Source organism: Martes martes (genome assembly GCF_963455335.1).
Source record: "Martes martes genome assembly, chromosome: X".
Classification (NCBI taxonomy): Eukaryota; Metazoa; Chordata; class Mammalia; order Carnivora; family Mustelidae; genus Martes; species Martes martes.
Genome location: NC_137897.1, coordinates 118,069,430 through 118,088,742, shown reverse-complemented (window position 1 = coordinate 118,088,742; position 19,313 = coordinate 118,069,430). Strand labels below are relative to the sequence as shown.

Sequence of the window (19,313 nt, the reverse complement as noted above, 5' to 3'; positions counted from 1 at the left end):
GTGCCCTGCTGGGAGGATGAGGGAAGAAAACATGTAAAGTACGTTCGAGGGGCAGGCCAGGTGGCCTGTGAAGTCAGACACAGAAAACTGTGAAAAGCAGACACAAGAACCAAAGAACTCAGTTACTACAAGGCCAAACACACTGTCATCTCTGAAGTCACCCCCTCCATGAAGGCATGACAGTGACAACAGGCTAGTGAGAAAAGATTATGCCACAGTGTGAAGGAATCTTTGTGCCATGCCAGAGACCAGTAAACACACCACTGTGGCCCCTGAGAGTCCAAAGGCTCAGAACTGGGAAGCTCCGGGACAAGCACTGGCTCTCCGGGACCTCCACTTTCTAACCAGCAACGTGGAGGTGGCACTGGCCCAGCTTGCCTCCTATGGCTCTTGCTCTGAGACAGATAAGAGATAGGAGATCTTTTTAGGCAAGTATGAATGTATTTTAATTTTTCAGGTTTATTGAGATCTAAGTGATCTACAACACTGTGTAAGTTTAAGCTGTATAACACGCTGATGTGGTGCAAGACCACTTTTTTTTTTTTAAATTTCATAAACACCCGCAGCAACTTCTGAATTTAAATTAGGCCCTAGGCAAGAAACTGCCGTGTGCCGCCACCAGTGGCCTCCCCCCCTCCACCCCTCTTGTCCCTGCCTGGGAGATTTAAGGCTGCAGTCACTACAATACTTTTGTAAGCTGTTTTGCTTCTTTCTTTCCTTTTCTTTTGGGATCTCCACAACCTTCTTAAAAAGGATGTTTGCTGTTTGGCTCAGAGGTATAAAGGATGGTCACTTCACAACACCAACTACCGTGACTGCTTTTAAAGTATAGGGTACTGTCTTAGGTTGTTCCGATTGAGGTTAGTATCTAGAAGCCAAAGATAATTAAGGATGTGCACACATACTGCGCCACCAAAAAGGTGTTGATCGCAGCACTGTGGATAATAATAAAAGATTAAAGGGAACCCAGATGTCTCACAACAGAAAATGGATAGAATACATTATGGTACACCTACACCCTGGCATACAGAATAATTTCTTTTTTTTTTTTTCAAATAAAAATATGTTTGCATGGAAGGAAGTTCGGAAGGATGTAGAGCAAAATGTTAACTGTGGTTCTCACTAGGTGGCAGACTCCTTTTTGCTTATTGGCATTTTGTAAAATGTCTAAAATAATTATGTTACTTATATATCAAGGACTTCTGTAACTTTAAGACAAACCTGTTTGAGAACACAGGAATGCATATGAGAACAGATGTATGCATTCATGGAAACACTGATTCATGCGGATGATTTTGTCATCCAACGATGTCTTATAATCGTTCTTATCCTATTTATACACACAATAACAAGAGTGCTTTCTCATCAACCCTTTTTGTGTTTTTATATGGGCTTTTAAAAAAGAACTGAATATCAAATATTAATGATTTCACATTAAAAGCAAATACATTTTCTGGTGTACAGTCGAAAGTCAGGTGGTCAGAAGGTGCATCAGAAAGAGGACATCATCTATTATTAAATATTCTTAAGCATGGTAATTTATAAAGATATAGACACGATGGAGAGCTTAGCCTTCATTTTATTAGGAAAAGTACAAGTAGATTGGTGGCCGTTATGCAGTAAGAAGGATCAATAAAATGGCTAAATAAGTAAAAAGTTAAGCATTCTACTGGCTCCACAGTAGACTCTCGCTCACTCAAGGTAGCAGAGACTAGTAGGTCCAGATGGTAGCTGAGCACAGCAGACTGGGCCCAGTTGTTTCATCTCTTCTCCTGCCCCAAATCCCATGAAATTCTCTCTCTCACTTTCCCTCTTTCTCACACACACACACACGCACACACACGCTTGACATGGTACATGTTCAACCGAATGAAGGCAAAACAAAATCCATCCACACTACCCTAGCTTAGTTCTCCTGTGGGTGAGACAGCAGGCACAGAAAAGCATGTCACAACGGAGCAGAAGAGGAGTACGTAAACTTGTAACTCTAGCCTCGTTGTCACTGTACTCTAGCAAAACGAGCTAAAGAACATATGTTCAAGTACGATATGGATCATTAACATATGAACAGACACTCATAATCAGAGGAGCGAGTGCATTTTAAAAGTTGTGATCCCTATTATGTTGACATTCTACAAAAGTTTCACATGAATATCCTTTTAAGGACAAAAAATGTCTAGACTTGGAGTTAAAGGCAAGGTGACATTAAATCTTCATTTCTTCAATCCTTGTTTTTCCAAAATCTGTTATTTAGAAAACCAAAACACAACAATGTACTTATTATGACATGTCCTAAAAATTAGGAGGGGAAAAAATTCTCTAAATTTTTAGTCAATAAAATTTATGCACACAAAGTAGACAGTATGACTCATACATAAATATTTAAGAGCCAAAGAGAACTTTGTGAACTAGGTCCAATGATACCGTAAGTATACTGTCTGGAATAATCTGCACTTGGCTCCAGTTTGCTAACTGCATTCAGGGAGCTTGCAAATGTGATGAGGACAAGCTAGACCTACTAAAGCTGCCATGTGCTCTATGACAGAAGACAGGCAATGTGTCGTTTCCAGTATGATTGAGCCGACGCTCATGGAGAGCCCATCACATGTCATGTTCAGTATTACAAAGGTGAAAACCAGAAACCCCGGTCTTTCCCTCTTTCCTTCCAGCTAGCACTTGGTTGACTTTTGCATTACTTAGACCCTCTCTCAAATAAGAATTAGTTTGTGCTCATTCTCTGACCTTGATTGTGAGCTCTGGAAGATGGGTGCTGTCTTAGTTCTTTTCCCAGCAGGCGTAGTACTTTGCACTCAGAAGGCACTTAAAAATGACACCGTGGACTGCAATTCCAAGAGTGTTTCTCTGACCTGACTATTTTTATGGGATAAAAGGCAATCTCTGAGGAAAACATTAACTGTAGTACTCACTGGAATCCGATTTCTGGATCTAAAAGTTGCAACTCTCCTGAGATCGTCATCTGAGGCACGATATGGAACCACCAAGAGAGCTGGGTAAGTGTCACAGAGTTCATAGCACTTATTGATAAAAGTTATTCTCCAGTGGTGATTGGGCAAGCCCTGTAGGAAAAAAGGAAGTCTAAGTCAGTACTCCATGATTTCGTATCTGGATTTGGCCTTGGGTCTCCTTTCTTCTTTCTAGCAGAATCTGCACATGCCTCTTTGACCACAGGGTAGTGACCATCTACCGATTTATACTAAAGGGAGCCAAATCCATAATCCAGACAACATAAGAACACAAGACAAAACACTGGTGGTTCCCATAATTCTAGAGTATCATTGGTGAATACAGATTCTCTTGAATTTGAGATCTTCCTTTATTTCATGTCAAGCTATCTCTTACTACTTGTACAATAAAGATAAACCCAAGTTCATCCCCCACCTGTGTACCCCACCCCCACCCCAAAGAAAAGTGCATCATGTAATTTCAACCTGTATCTAACTGAGGATAGAAAAGAGATTGGGCAACTTCCTCTCCCTACTCAAAACAGAGCGAATGCTTCAGTCTGCTCCAAGATAGAAAGAAGCTAAATTTATGAAGAAAGTCACAGAGGGGAAATAGAGGAAAACCCCTCCGGGGAGGCTCATTTCGCCACCTCCTAAAAGTTTTTTCAATCAAGTGGTTTGGGATTGGTGATTGCTCTATAGGCTGTGTGAGAAATACAGTCATCTGCATTCTAAGCACACTGCTAATGCGACAGGGAGACAAGGAGTACACTTCCCATCCTGTCATCCACCCACAAAACCGTATCTAGTATGGACAAGATCCAGAGGTGGTGGAATATTCTCTCCCCATACTCACAAATACACAAATACACAAACAAAGGTGAGCTATGTGGGTGCTTGCTTTGGGGACAGACATTGTACCTTTTCCTTAGGTCTGGTCCTATAGACCACGGACCAAACAGGTGAGTCTGATGCTGAGTCCAATTAGAGAGTTATAAGTCCCATGAGAAAGTTATAGGAAGAAAAGATGAAATATAATGGCAGTCTAAAACAAGATACCTTTCAACAGTTCATAAATGCATGCAATCTTAAACAGGAACTGTCTTGTGTCAAGCTAGGAACACTGATCTAAAAAATAAGTCTTAATATGTCAGTAACACTCCAAAACTAAGGTACAGATATTTAAATACATAATGCTACAGAGGTCTCCAAAACATGCAAAATGTTTTAATGGTCTTTCTTCTGCCTCAATAACTGACCCAGAACAGAGGTCATTAAAAAATGAGAGGTATAGACAGCCTTCAGAAACTCAATGCTCTAAAGCTGACTTCTGGAAGCATAGGACATACTACCTCATACACGGGATTTAAACTCCTGCACCCACATTCCTGAGCATCGAATCTGCTTACAAATATGCACACCACTGGTTAAGACTTAAAAAAAAAAAGAAAAGAAAAAGAAAAAAAAAAGAGAAGAGAAAATCAACACAGGTGCTTGGTAGTGGAGGTGGTGGCCAGAAGGTTCTTCTCAAGTCTAGGGTTCTAAGATTTTACTTCACCTTAGCTGCCTTTTCACAAAAGGCAATCAGGCTTGATCTGATTCTCAAAGCTCACTCATCAAAAGTTCCTAATTATTTTAAGAGCTGTGTAGGATGAGAAATATGAAAAACTCCATCACGTAACTCCAAGCTGGCCTACAGATTTGGTTAAATTAGAGGTCAAATTGTGGCTCTTGCACATAAAACACATAGGTTCTTCCTCAAAAAAGTGCCACAGGAGACTTTTGTCCCTGAAGAGCCACACCGACCAAGCCTCTTGCCTTTCTTACAGCACAACGACCATGCACGTGGGTGAGGTTTACAGAAGAGAGCAGTTTAAAAGCAATTTAAACCCGTTCATCAAAGCTTTCTTGGAGATGTCATAATTGCAGGGCAACCATTATAATTCATTTCAATCTGCAAACCAGAATAAATATAATTTGAATCTAGCTGTCAGGGATAGTTAAGCTCCCAGATACGTAAATATATACTGACACGAATTCCTAAAGAGTAATGTATAGAAGTTTGACTCCTCTAAGATTCCAAATATTTGATTCATTTCATGAACAACATATCTTTTGGCTATGGAATGAGCTCATAAATTACAGAGTAATAGATAAAATAAGCTATAACTGCCATTTAAGCTAGACTTAGCAAAGATTTCACTGATGCTCAAAGAGCATGACAGAGAAAATACTGTCACCCGGCACGTCTGTGATTCGCCACATGACTTACCTGCCTTCTGTATTCTTCGACTGGGTTATAAACCATCCACCCATCCACGTTAAACTTTTCTTCATTTAGAAATGCAAATATGGGCTAGAATAGGCAAAAGAAAAAAAAAAGAATTTCAAGTTCCACGTGATGGAACTGATAGTCTACTAATTCCATGTCTTCTGGGTTTGCCTACCATGAAATCACAACCCAAAGTGAGACTTTCAAAAAAAGGAGTAAGAGTGGGAAAAGCAGACCAGATTTAATGCTACCTTCTAGCCTGAGTAAGCATTACTTCTGAGACCTCAATTTTCTATGGCTACAAACACCTTTTCATTTGTTCTTTTTAAAAATGATGTTTCACGAAAATCAGATTTCGGATAGTTTTTTTTTTTTTTAAAGATTTTTATTTATTTATTTGACAGGCAGAGATCACAAGTAGGCAGAGAGACAGGCAGAGAGAGAGGAGGAAGCAGGCTCCCTGCTGAGCAGAGAGCCCGATGTGGGGCTCGATCCCAGGACCCTGGGATCATGACCTGAGCTGAAAGCGGAGGCTTTAACCCACTGAGCCACCCAGGCGCCCCGAAAATCAGATTTCTAGACCAAAACATACCTATCTATTTTGAACAGCATTAGCAATTGATCAGGTAAAAGCCACTTAAAGAAAAAAAAAGAAATTCAGGAATAATCACTAAACAGATGACTGTCTCGCAAAGGAACAATAGCATGTTTATCTATTTTAAAAGGGACAGGACATTAGGAAAATTCTTAATTAACTGTTCTCGGTGAATTCTGAATCGATGCCCTGACCTCCACGCAATGACAGGACGCGGCCCTCTCTGTGTCCCTGTGCTCACTCTGGAGGCGATATTGACAAATTTCACAGCTTCAAATGCCATCTGTATTCCAGTGATTCCTAAGTATTTCTGGCTCTCCAGCCCCGACTTGGATCTGCACACCTGGCTGTCCAAGGGACCGCTCCACAACTCCAGCCTGACTCCAGAGGCATCTGGAAGCCTCCAAAGTTAACACGTCCAAAGCCGAACCCTTGACCGCCTCCCATCCTGCTCCTCTCACAGCCTCCCCCACTTCAGTCGATGGCAGCCCATCCTTCTAGTTGAGCCCAACACCTTGGTGCCATCCTCATCAACTCACTGCCACCGCCCTGGTCTAAGCCTCAACCATCTCTGCTTGCATCATTACAACCTCCTAACTGGTCCCCTACTTTGCCTCTTAACCTCTAAAGTCAGAGCAACAGCGTCACGACCTAAGTCAGCTCAAGTCATTCCTCTGCCCCAAATCTTCCTGTGCCTTCCCTCTCACTGGGAGTCAAGGCAGAAGTCCGCCCAGTGGCCTACACGGAGCTGTCCACCATCCGGCCACAGCCCCTGCCAGGCCTCTGCTCTCCCGTGGCCCACCCCACTCCAGCCCCGCCGACCTCCAGTTTCGCTGTTCCCCCAAAGCACCAAGCACATGCCAACGTCAGGGCCTTTCCACCTGCTGTCCAGCTGTCTGGAATCCTTTTCCCCCATGGCTTTCCCTTTTATTTCACATCTCTGCCCACATGTAACTTTAGTCAGTGACACTTATTCTGGCACCCTGCAGAGAAACTACATGCTACCCCTCCCACAACAGCACCCTATCCTCCTGCCCATCTCATTCCCCCGTTACCTATGACCATCGGACAGACTGCATGTTTCCTTGTTTGTTTACAAGCCGTTGGACTCCCACTCTTCCCTGCCCTAGACCACGGGCACCATAAAGAGAGACACCTGCTTGGGTCACATCCTGTATCCTCCGTAACTGGAATGGTATCTGGTCCATAGTAGGCAGAATACATACTCGTTGGCCCAGAGAAAATGCCCAGTCTATACAGCCCCTGTACAACCACGTTCTCAGGAAGCACCAGGTTTGGGCACTTTTTCCTCTCGGTTATCTTCCCCACCACCCACTCTCCTCTGCTGTCGTCCTACAACTGTGCACGCCAGCCTCCCCTCCCCTCCACTACACGGCATTTCTGGAAAAGCCTTGCTCGGCAACAACAGCTTTATGTATTCAAAAAGCCAGAGGTTTAAGGTAAAAACTGACCAGGAGGCTGCTCTCCGGACTGTCTTCTTGAACTCTCTGAAGCATGGGGCCCCCCAGCAGCTCTCAGGGCAGGCAGGGGTAGGCCCAAGCGCTGTGTCGTCTAGGGCGGGCAGGACACCAACCACATGATAGCGAGCTAGCTAAGCAATCCGCCGAGGCTCCACACAGACACGGAATCCCCGGCAGTCCTTAATTATTCCTACCACTGCAGGATATGAGTGATTCCTGTTACTTGAAGTTTAACACAAAGGCGGAGGGACGTTTGATGGAAACAATCTGTAGCACGCATCAACGCGCTCTGCTGGCGACCTCTGAGCACTGGATAGTGTATGATCAACTCCGCTCGCCACTGCGCCGCTCACATACGTGTAGACGGCAGGTGGTCTGAGACGCAGGGCTCTCACCCGCTTTACGAGACCTATACGCTGCTTTCTTGAAATGAGTTCCTGACCTCCACGTTTTGTTTTTTTGGTTCATTTTGTTTGTTTGTTTTTAGTTATTTGCATGTTTCCCATGGAGCTCAAGTGAATATGGCGGCCTTTTAAAAACAGAATAAAATGACTAACTCGAAGGCTAGATAAAGCTTTCTCTCCAGAAAAATCGTCATGTGTGTTAATGCCATCAGTGTCCTTTGGCTTGCCAGCAGCATTTTCAATGTAACTGTTTCTCAGTTACAAATAATAAAGCAATTCCTTTCTTGCTTCACATATTCTCTTGTATCTTATATTAAAATTACTGATGAATATAACTTTATAAAATTACTATCAGAAGATGAAAGTTATGTAGACCAAACCAAAATTATCTCTATAATTTCTTTTTTTAAAAAAATTTTATTTATTTGACAAACAGAAATCACAAGTAGGCAGAGAGGCAGGCAGAGAGAAAGAGGGAAGCAGGCTCCCTGCTGAGCAGAGAGCCCAATGTGGGGCTCGATTCCAGGACTCTGGGATCATGACCTGAGCCAAAGGCAGACGCTTTAACCCACTGAGCCACCCAGGCGCCCCTATAATTTCTTTAATAGGTTTGCTTTTAGGGAACTCTGAATACAAGTAATATAAAAACTTGTCATTAATAGGAGAGTGGGTCCAGTGTCCTTGTGGTAGCAACATCTCAGGTGGCCTTTCTCAAGAAATCATTCTGGAATAACACTGCACATTCTAAATGACATCCAGATACACGGGATGAGTCAATGAATGGGCACCCTTTACCTCTGAAACATGCCTCTGAGAACTCTGTGATGGAAATAGCTCCCAGGTTAAGAGCTAAGAGCCAGACTTGGAGCTCAGATATTTCAGGAAAATGTATGAATCAACCAACAGCCAGATAGTCCTGGTCATGAAACGCAGGAGCATATCAAATACTGAATTGGAGCTTAAGGTCAAAAAGACCAGGTGTTTAAACCAGTATTTTAACCATCCAAACAAATTAGCTTACAATTACAAGAAAAATATATATATATACATTTTAATATTTTATTTATTTATTGAGAGAGAGGGAGAGGGAGAGAACAAGCAGGGCAGGGGAGAGGAAGAGAGAGTCTTACCCAGACTCTGCACTTAGCACAGAGCCCAACACAGGGCTCAATCTCACAACCCTGAATTCATGACCTGAGCTGAAACCAAGAGTTGGACACTTAACTGACTGCACCACCCAGGTGCCCCAAGGAAAAAACATTTTTTAAAAAGTATTACTTGTTAGTTTTCAAAGAAAAACACAATGCGAACATGAAGTTGTTAGTATCTGGCTCCACTGTACCCAGACTTATTTCCCAGGTATTTTCATTTTTACCTATTTTTCTTCCTCTTAAAGATTCAGGTAAGACAATGAAACAAGAGTTTTAAAACACAAGCTCTCAACAGGGTAACATAAATGTGGATTATTACCAAAACTACTTACTAAGTATTAAAGCAAAGCAACGACACCCTTCACCTGTACCTCATTACTACAAAGTACAAAATTCCCCACAAGTGGTGACTTGTGACAAGTCTTAAGGTCCTGTCCGAACGCGGTTAAAACCTAAAGTTAACGGGTTACATGCCTTGAGATTTTTACCTGTCGGTTATTTTCTCTTCTTTAAGGCTTTGAGTCTTTTCGGACTTTAGCCGAGGGCTGCCATTTCCAGGGATTCCTAACTCTATCCCTGGGTCGCCTGGGAGCCTCTCTTTGGGAACCGGAAGTGCCACGAAGAGAACTTTCCTTTCTGAGGGTGGAGCAGGGAGCCGGGCGCGAAAGCCGGGTGACAGTGAATCCATCCTGGCAGTGACATGACTTCACGGCCTGGGGACCCTGCAGCAGGAGTGCCACTGTGTGTGGGGGCGGGGGTGGGGGGTGGGGACAGCTCTGCCCCTGGGCCCAGAACAGTTGTGCCCCATGGGGGCTTTGGCAGGCCCTGCACGGGGCTGGCCACGCCCTACCTCAGAGTCAGGCTGGGGTGACAGGGGCAGGTGCCCGTGGGTGCCTGGGCCCCACCTTGCCCTCCCTCCCCACGGAGCCAGAATTTCCAGGGGTGGGGGGATGTGGGGGTGGTCACCCCTGTTCAGGGCCCTGATCCTGAAGGGCCATGTGCCATACAGGATACAGGAGCACGCTCAGGATTACAGCCCAAGGCTTGTCTGTGCACAGGCTAGCTGGGCGGCTGCTCCGGTTTTGTTTTTTTTTTTTAAGAAAGTAATTTTGAAATACTTAGAGATTCGCAAGAAGTTACAAAAATGTACAGGGAAGTCCCATGCCCCCTTCACTCAGCCTGACCCAGCGGGAACAACTTGCACAGCTAGAGCACTGCATCCAAACCATGAAAGGACACTTCCATGCCTACCCTGGCTTCGAGTGAGCAGGCCTGCCTTCACTTGGCTCTAGACTAGGATTTGGGCAAGTCACCAATTCAGATTCCTACTAGTCAAGAGATACCATGCATGGAGACTTAAGGAAAAAAAAAAAAAAGCAATCATGTGCATTTTTTCCAGGATTAAAAATAGCACAATGTAACATTTGAAAAATGTTAAAGGACAAAGTTGAGATGAAAATCTCTGATTTCACACTAGGGATAAAAACAGCTCTGACAAAGAGAATGTAACTTGTCATTTAAATTTTCCTACATTTATCACAGTTGTTGTCCTGTGGTGGGGGGGATAAAAAACCTGAAAGGACAACAGGTTTTAGACTTCATTTAATTAGCCATTATTTAAAACAGCCCCTATGTGAAGATGCACCAACTCACTTAAAACACCTAGACTGGATTTATTGCTATTTAATAGGCTCTATAAATATTGAGCAACTCGTTTAGTTTTCTTCTTCAAGGTGGGAGAGCTGTCTGTCCGTGAATTAGAGTTTCTAGATCTCATGAAGCCCCTCTCAGACAGCCTCTTCCCCCAAAGACTTGGTATGTTGTGTCTCAGAACTGGAGGTTGGAGAGTCAGATGTGTAAAAATTAAATACCATTCAAAAGGGAGGCAGTTACAGAAGAAAACTATTTTCATAGTACCCAAGGGAATGAACTGATAAGCTATGCAGATTTAACGGTGCTTTCAAATGATGCTGCCACCAAGCACAGACACAAGTTTGAGGAAAAGCAGACCCTTTTTAGGAAACAAGCAAACTCTCTCTGAACACCTAGCACTAAACATCTAGGGGGCTGTTTACTCACTTCTTTCCTGATGGAATTCTGCAGTGTCTGAACAGAAACTTAAGTGGCCATTTTTAAAATTTCATTTCTGAAATTGAAGACACCTGCCTTTTTAAAAGATTCCATCTACCATTTCAGGATGTGGCCATGTAAAATCACCTCATTTTCATCTTTCGGGTTACACTTAAGAAACAAGACCTCTCTGTATAAGGAAAAAGAATGCTTTCATTAAAGTTGGGGGGGGCAAAAATTTTGAGATAGAACTATAGGAGGTACTGAAACTTGGAAATTTTTCAGTTCAAAGTAACATTTTTCATGTAACTGCATCAAAAGTAATTTCATCTAAAATGTGACAAAAGCCTCATAGGTCAAAAGCGGCTAGCACATAAATTACCATTTACATCTCCGTTGGCTTAAATAATTCTCCTAGTCCTCTACCACCTTCCCTGGGGAAAGTGGCTTCATATTTCTGGGTTGCCATCACCTTCGTATATAAATGTACATATTCACTTCTTCAGGAGAAGAAGACCCCAAATGCACATCTGAAATGTCAGCTGAAACCATTTGGAAAAAGTACCTTCTTTCATACTTGTCCAAAATCATAATCATTTAAGGGGACATTTCTCAGGGTTCGTGTGCCGCACCTCCTCTCACTGTAATGGTCTCTCCTGGCAATTTTGGCCATGTCAATGAAAACGCCAATGATCCTGTCTGGGCCCACCAACTAAACCCCTCCCCAAGCCAGAGCTCCAGGTCTGTGCAGCCACAGACGTATATGTCTGGTCGTCCTACAGACATTAGCAACTCTGCATATCTGAAATGGAAGTCGCTGCCTCTTCTTCACTTCCCTCCTATACTCCCCATCTCGACCACTGGTGACACTGTACCCCACTTATCCAGGCTGAGTTCTTCCCTATCATGCCATCCCCCATCGTAACTACATTCACATGGTCAGTGGATTCTACTGATCTTCTAGGTCCTCTTCAAATCCATTCTCTCCTGCCCTCTCCACTGCCCCATTTCAAGGACTCATTTTCATGCACCTGGGTGAGTAACAAAGATCCCTGGAAATAAAGTCCCGCCCCGCTCCATCCAGTCTGCATGCTGCAGCCCCAACAATCTTTTTGAAATCAAAATCTAATGTCACTTTCCTGCTTCAACCCCTTGAATGGCTCCCCTCCCGTTTAGATACAAAGTGGAACTTCTTGGTGGGACATGGTAGGCTCCACGAGCTTTAGGGCCCAGCCTTCCCCTCCAGTACCATCTATCACCAATACCCCCACAGGTACACCAACTCACGTGGGTCCAGTCTGTGTCCAGGCTCCTCACATTTGCACATACCATTCCTGCACTTGGCCATGGCCGTTTCTGCCTGGCCAATGCTCCTACTTGTCTTCCAGGATTCACCTCCTCTAGGAAGCTGTCCTTGACACCAAGCCCCTTACTTCCCCCTCCCCTGATATCCCATGCACAGGCATCTGTACTGCGTGCATCTCTCTGTCCTCCCGGATAAGTGGGCATGAGCCCCAGCTCCCCGCACCTAGCCATAAGGCCATCAGGCATTGTGTAAATGCCTGGAGAGCAAAAATAGAGAGGAAAGGATGAAACAGAGGAGGGATGAGGAGGGGCCTGCCCTAGCACACCTTCCATTTTATAAAGCCTCAATGGTTAAAAGAACGTTACTGGTACCTGAAGGGTGACTGATGCAAGAAAAGAAATGCTCCAAAATCAAACACAAAGAAGTGTGTGCGATAAAGGTGGTATCGTACACGGGAGCCCTGAATAAATTCCAAATCAGTGAAATATTTACATTTTAAAAAAGAAACTGAAGTTTTAAAGGAATATCCTAGGGATAATTCTTCTACAACTCTGAGCAGGGAAGACATCCCTAACAGGGATGTAAAACCCAGAAGCTATGAAAGGAAACTCCGCAGACAAGAGTTTAACCTAGCAGGCCCGGCTGCTCTCCTGAGACAGGTCTGCTCATGAGGTTGGCCCTCAGCTGGCCCCTAGGAAGCTGGGTTCTTGGGAGAGTTCCCATCGCTCCCTAACTGATAAGAAGGGTTTATGGTGCCTCAACTGTATAAAAGCGTTTTATTTTATTTATTTATTTATTTATTTATTAATTTATTTGAGAGAGAGAGACAGTGAGAGCATGAGAGGGGAGAAGGTCAGAGGGAGAAGCGGACTCCCCATGGAGCTGGGAGCCTGATGCGGGACTTGATCCTGGGACTCCGGGATCATGACATGAGCTGAAGGCAGTCGCCTAACCAACTGAGCCACGCCGGCGCCCTGTATAAGCGTGTTTTATGCTTGACCTCTGCTTTCCTCCTGAGATGCGGTGATTCGGGTACCTGCTAGGCAGACGGTGCTGCGCTTCCTGGTTGGTGACACTTCCCATGAGTTGTCTCAAGTTGTTGCTGTAGGAATAGGTGTTTCCTGTGTGACTCCACTGGGAGAAAACTCTGGAAGTTTGTGCCTGGTTCCCCCCCAGACTTTACCCGTGTGCCTTTTCCCTTTGCTGCTTTTCCTCTATACCTTTTTGCTATAATAAATCACACTTGTGAACATGACTATATGTTAAATCTTCTGAATTCTCTGAATGAATCATTGAACTTGGGGTGATCTTAGGGACCCCCATCGGAAAAAAATTGATAAATACAAAGATTTTTTTAAAATTCTCATAGCAAAAGCCACCATAGTCAGAAGACATATGGGGAAAATATTTGCAACTCGTAATATGAGTATGGCCATTACATAAAGAACTCCTACAATTAACAAGCAAAAGACCAAAATCCCAAAGGAAATACAGGCAGAAGCCACAGACAATCAATAGAAAATACAAATAGCTCAAACCAAAAAAATATTTAATTCTGGGTCACCTGGGTGGCTCAGTGGGTTAAACCTCTGCCTTCAGCTCAGGTCGTGATCTCAGGGTCCTGGGATCGAGCCCCGTCTCGGGCTCTTTGCTCAGCAGGGAGCCTGCTTCCCCCTTTCTCTGCCTGCCTCTCTGCCTATTTGTGATCTCTCTCTAGAAAAAAAAAGAATATTTAATTCTAGCCAAATAGGATAAATACAAAATAAAACTATGAATCCACATTTTCACCTATTAGATTAGTGAAGATCAAAAAAATCGGGAAGTAACCTGGATTGGTGCAGTTGGCAGAACGGTCCCCCAGAGATGTAGTCCTACTCCCCGTGACCCATGTTACGTTACCATACGCGGCAAAGAGGAATTACGCTGCCAATGGAATTAAGATTTCTATTCTCCTGACTCATTTAAGAAAGGAAGAATACCCCGGACATCCCAAGAGTGCCAATGTCATCGTAAGGGTCCTGAGATGTGGAAGGAGGCCGAAGAGTGGGAATCAGAGAAGGAGAATGACGATGGAATAAAGTCAGAGTAATTCGAAAGACTTGACCACTGCTTTGGCTCTAGCGGAGGGAGAGACTGAGCGAAGGAACGTGGGTCCCTCGAGAAGCTGGAAAACACAAGGAATGGACTCTCCCCTAGATCCCCAGAAGACACGCGGCGCCACACCCCTTGACTTTAGCCCAGTGAGACCCATTTTGGACTTTTGACCTCCAGAACTGTAACATGACAGACTCGTGTTTTTCTAAGCCTCCAAGTTTGTGATCATGTGTCCTCGCAGCTGCAGGAAACGAACAGAGTTGGAGGGGATGTCTGGAAACAGGCGCTCTGACGCACTGCATGTTGGGGGGGAAAGCCAGTACATCTTCTTTTCCTGATATGTGGTAACAGCAGTAATTCTGCTTCTAAGGACTTATCCTACAACATACACGAGCACATACAAAGTGATGTGTGTGCAAGGTTATCCACCACAGTTTATGTAACGGCAGATGCCGGGAGACGATCTCGGTATCCATCCATAGAGGTCATAAAGAGGGTGATGCGGCCCACTCGTCAGGCAGTAGCTTTTGGTAAATGTAAAAGCAAGTTTTGGAAGAACACATACAGCTTACTCCCACTGGGGCCAGAGGGGGACACTCCGACGAACAAGTTACATGACCAGACGAACAAGTTACATGACCAGGCTTAAACTACCACTGGGTGGACAGTAACAGATTGGAAACACGGGTGATCTGTGAGGAGGGGAGTGGGATGGGTGAAGGATGCTGGGAGCCGGCTATTCTCACAACATACTTGTCTTAGTTCAGCCAGTATGACAAGTTACCACAGACTGGCTGGCTTAAAACAATGAACATTTACTTCTCACAGTTCTGGAGGCTGCGAAGTCTAAGGTCCAGGAGTCACCATGGCTGGGTTCTGGTGAGACCCACTTCCTGGCTTACAGAGGGCAGCCTTCTTGTTGTACATCACGTGATGGAGAGCACAAGCTCTCGTCCCTTCCCTTACCTGTAAGGTCAGTGATCCCATCCTGGGGCTCCATCCTCAAAACCTCATCTAACCCTAATCACCTCTTCAAAGCCCCACCTCCAAATACCATCACACTGGGGGGTGCTCAGGCTTCGGCACAGGATTCTGGGAGGACAGAAAGATTGAGTCCGTAACACTACCTTCTGCAGGTCCCAAGTTTTCAATTATGGACACATATTAGATATTTTTAAAATTATAAAGTAGCGCTTGTTGAATAAACGCCCTTTCTAAACAGAATATTCTTACTGATGACTTGGTTGCTGCTGGTTCTTAATTCAGTCATTCTACTAACCTTAGTATATTACCAACAAACATTTACTGAGGGCCTACCTCAGTACAAGGTATTAAGTAGAGAAAAAGATGAGTAAGACACAGGCACTGTCTTTAACAGGTCAGAAATTCTCCAAAGGACAGTGACAAGGAGGGCACAACTACTGGTCACGAAAAGTGGAAGAGCACAGATAAAGCATTTGGGGCTCCAGAGAGAATGCCTAGCTTATTTCTAGAGAGATGGGCCTGGAAGGGTAAGATGACCTTGGACATGATAATAACAATGATGACAAAAAGGCGTAAGTGGTAGCTAAACTCAGCGAATACGAGGCCAGAGTGCAGGAGGGGGTCGGAAAAAGTGGGGACAATTGAGAGGTGAGGCCACAAAAGTGGGGAAGACTGAAGTCTGCATTTACACCAACAGAGAGGAAGGAACTGCCAATGTCTCGGGAGGTGGGGGAATGAGAGCCGAGTCCCAGGGAGAGGACGTGCAAGGGGGGATTGGGTAGGACACAGACAGGAAGCAGGAAAACCAGCCCAAGTACTAGTCCACCACTTGAGAAAAGAGGAGACAAAAACCCTGGGTTCAGTAAACATTCAGGAAAAGGGAAATCTTCGGGGTGCCTGGGTGGCTCAGTGGGTTAAAGCCTCTGCCTTCAGCTCAGGTCATGATCCCAGAGTCCTGGGATCGAGCCCCGCGTCGGGCTCTCTGCGCAGCAGGGAGCCTGCTTCCCTTCCTGTCTCTCTGCCTGCCTCTTTGCCTCCTTGTGATCTCTGCCTGTCAAATAAATAAATAAAACCTTAAAAAAAAAAAAAAGGGGAAATCTTCCAGTGGTGGCCTTGATTTTGGAGGAAGAGAAGATACCATGAGAAACTGGGAGCACAGAGGGCAGGTTTAAGGGAAAGAGGAGAGATTATATTAAAGGAACGTTCCAGTGTCAGCTGAAGTTCTAGAGAGTTAAAGGGAAACAGAAGCTCTGGATCTGGAAGTCAGGTCAGACAGGCAATGCCGGAAGACAGGAGAGGGAGAGCGACTGAGGAGGGGATGGTACAGAGCAAGGGGGGGTAGAACCGACTTCTGGAGGACCCACACTTGGACAGCAGAAGGAAGCAGTGGAACCTGCAAGGAAGCTAGAGAGGTAGAGGGCCGGGCGCTCCCCGTCTCAGAAGCTACAGGGAAAGGCGTCCGGTATAGATGCCCCGAGCCTTCTGCTGGAAGCATCTTTCAATGCTGGATAAAACAGGAACCTTTTTAAAAATGCTCTACTGAGCTAGCCAGCGAGGAACAAATACTCAGAAGCTAAATACTAACCACAAATGGGGGGGAAAAAAAGTGCAGGCCTTTACCTCAGAGCGCTCACAGAATAGATTCTTCACGGCCTCCTGGGGTACAGGAGATAGAGGACATGAAGGCCCAGGGCCACCCAAGATGCCAAGACGGGCATCAGCCCGGAAAGCGCCTTCAGTAGAGGCTGGCCTCCCAAGTGCGTACCAGCTCGCGGGAAGGACGAGCAGGAAGTAAGCGCCTGGGCCTCCAAGGAAGTCACGTGTCCAGATTATGGGTGTTGATCAAGGGAGAAAAAAAAAGTCTCCACTGCTGTCCCCCACTGGCAATTTGTACCCACAAAGCCACTCTGCAGAAAACTTAGATGGTCCAGAGCACATCAAACAGGGAATCTAATTTGTAACTGCCCCACACCCGGAGTGCCCTAAGACGCCCGGCACAAGGAAACGTCAAACCGCCGCTGGTCCTGGCCTCCGAGTATTCCCACAAAGGTCCGAGGAATAGGAGTTCGGAAGCAAGAAGCACAAGACATCTCGGGAAACAAGGCACCGTGAGCCAGCAGGTAAGAACTCGGCAGAGCAGGCCCGGCCGAAGAGCGCTGCAGCGGATAAAGTCAAGGACACAAGATGACACCCCGGGAGCCAGAGGGCACTCCAGGTATCAGACCACCTCACACTTCATGTGTTACAAACATCCTCTTGTGGCTACTCAGTAGCTCAAAAAACCTTTGAGAGGAGAGGTGGCTTGCGTACTTGCAGGGCCTTGAGTCCCATTCAAAAGAACAGCTCTGAAGAAGAGCTCTGCGGGCAGCGGCTGCCGAGCCCGTGCGGGCAGGTGGAGAACGCTGGGCTCCTGAGCACGGAGGGCCCCGTGGGAACCGTGCTGCCTGCAGGACGGGGAGAGGCTTCTCTGCAGAAGGGAGGGACCGAAAGAGACTGAAAGAGACCAAGAGAGACCAAAGAGAGACCGAATGAGACCAAGGGGCAGGGCCTGGAGGGGGCAGAAAGCATGGTGAGACCCTCAGTCGGCCACTTACTGCTTATCCAAGAAAAAGAGTCCTAGGCAAAGCCGCATCTAGGCTGAAAAGCAGGTCGGTGTGGTGTGTGTGTGCGTGTGTGTACACGCACGGTACTGCTTCTCATTTCAGCTGCCTTCTGAAAATGAGCTGTTTGTTTTTATCTATTCCATGGCCACCGTAGAAAGTCCACTAAATTTCAGTCTGAGATTTTTAAAATCTCAAAGCAATTTAAAAAATGTCCCCAATTCTGAAGGGCCAGGGAAGAGCACCCTTGCTTTAATTGCCTATTCACAGGATCCTCTACTCCTCTCATTTGGGCAATTGAAAAGATGTGCGCCCCCATCACCCGCTTCGGTAATTTTCATGCAATCATTTTTACAATTAAGTACAATTGGACTGGAGCCAGAGTGGACGCAAAGTAGAAATGACACAGTGCTTAAGCGGTGGGGACAAGTTTTGATATGGTTCACCAAAGTTAGGCAAAACGAAGCGAGCAGCTGAGATTCTGAGAAGCGGAGGCAGCAATCTCAAATGCCTGCACGCACAGCGGGGCCCTCTCCTGGAAGGCGGAGCACCTCGTGCCCCCCCCTCCGCCCCCGCGCTGCCCGCCGTAGGAAGCACACGCCATCCGTGTGCGGAGGGCTGCTCCGAAGCCCAGCTGTTTCTCACTCGCAAGAGCACAGCCGGCGTTCTGCTCTCCTGGGCCTACTCCTACCACCCACCCAAAGGTCAAGTTTACCAAAGCAAACAAAACACCAAAAACCTTTACAACCACATGAGTGCTAATGAGCTCACAGTGTAACAAGAAGCAGAAAACACTGTGATGCCCAAGAGCTTAATCCAGAACGGGACAGGAAAGTACAGAGCGCGGGGACACACACGCCCAAATACGCCGTGCTACCCTGGAAGGGTCCAAAGGTGGACGGAAGAAACAATGGGAGGCCTTTTCTAAAGATGATCACTGCTGCCCCTATGTCACATTTCTAGTTAAGAGGCTTTCTGCATTTAACACACTGAAATTTAAGACTTACAACCAATCCTTTATCCAAGTACAACCAATGGTTTCTTAATAAGGATAGTAACCTTATCCACATGGCATCTTTCTTTTATGGGCCTTAAAGTGTCTCCCATATTATCACAATTACTTTATTAATATTCTGGGGGGAAAAAGTATGTTGGGGCAATCATCCTTCTTCTCTGCACCTGCTGGGAAAATGGCGCACGACTGCATAGTGGACATTCAAAGGACACTTAACTGTGTGCCAGGCACTTGTACACAGTTTACATTTAATTCTCACAAAAACTCTATGGGGTAGAGATGATAATCCCCCATCACAGATGAGAACACCGAAGCACGTAAATATTACGTGGCTTCCCAAGTTGTCAAGCAGGTAAGTGACTGAGCCAGATTCAGACA

At 45.4% G+C, this 19,313-nt stretch overlaps 1 protein-coding gene across 1 annotated transcript in view; it reads right to left on the bottom strand.

The window, feature by feature from the left end:
* The window catches only part of MTM1 (myotubularin 1), a 92,406-nt gene that overhangs the window by 23,431 nt on the left and 49,662 nt on the right, over positions 1 to 19,313 (bottom strand). Inside the window, exons 7-8 of the mRNA XM_080794704.1 lie at positions 5,236 to 5,319; positions 2,928 to 3,077 (exon numbers count right to left, since the gene is read on the bottom strand). Coding sequence (XP_080650830.1) covers positions 2,928 to 3,077; positions 5,236 to 5,319 — 234 coding nt within the window. The remainder of the gene's footprint in view (positions 1 to 2,927; positions 3,078 to 5,235; positions 5,320 to 19,313) is intronic.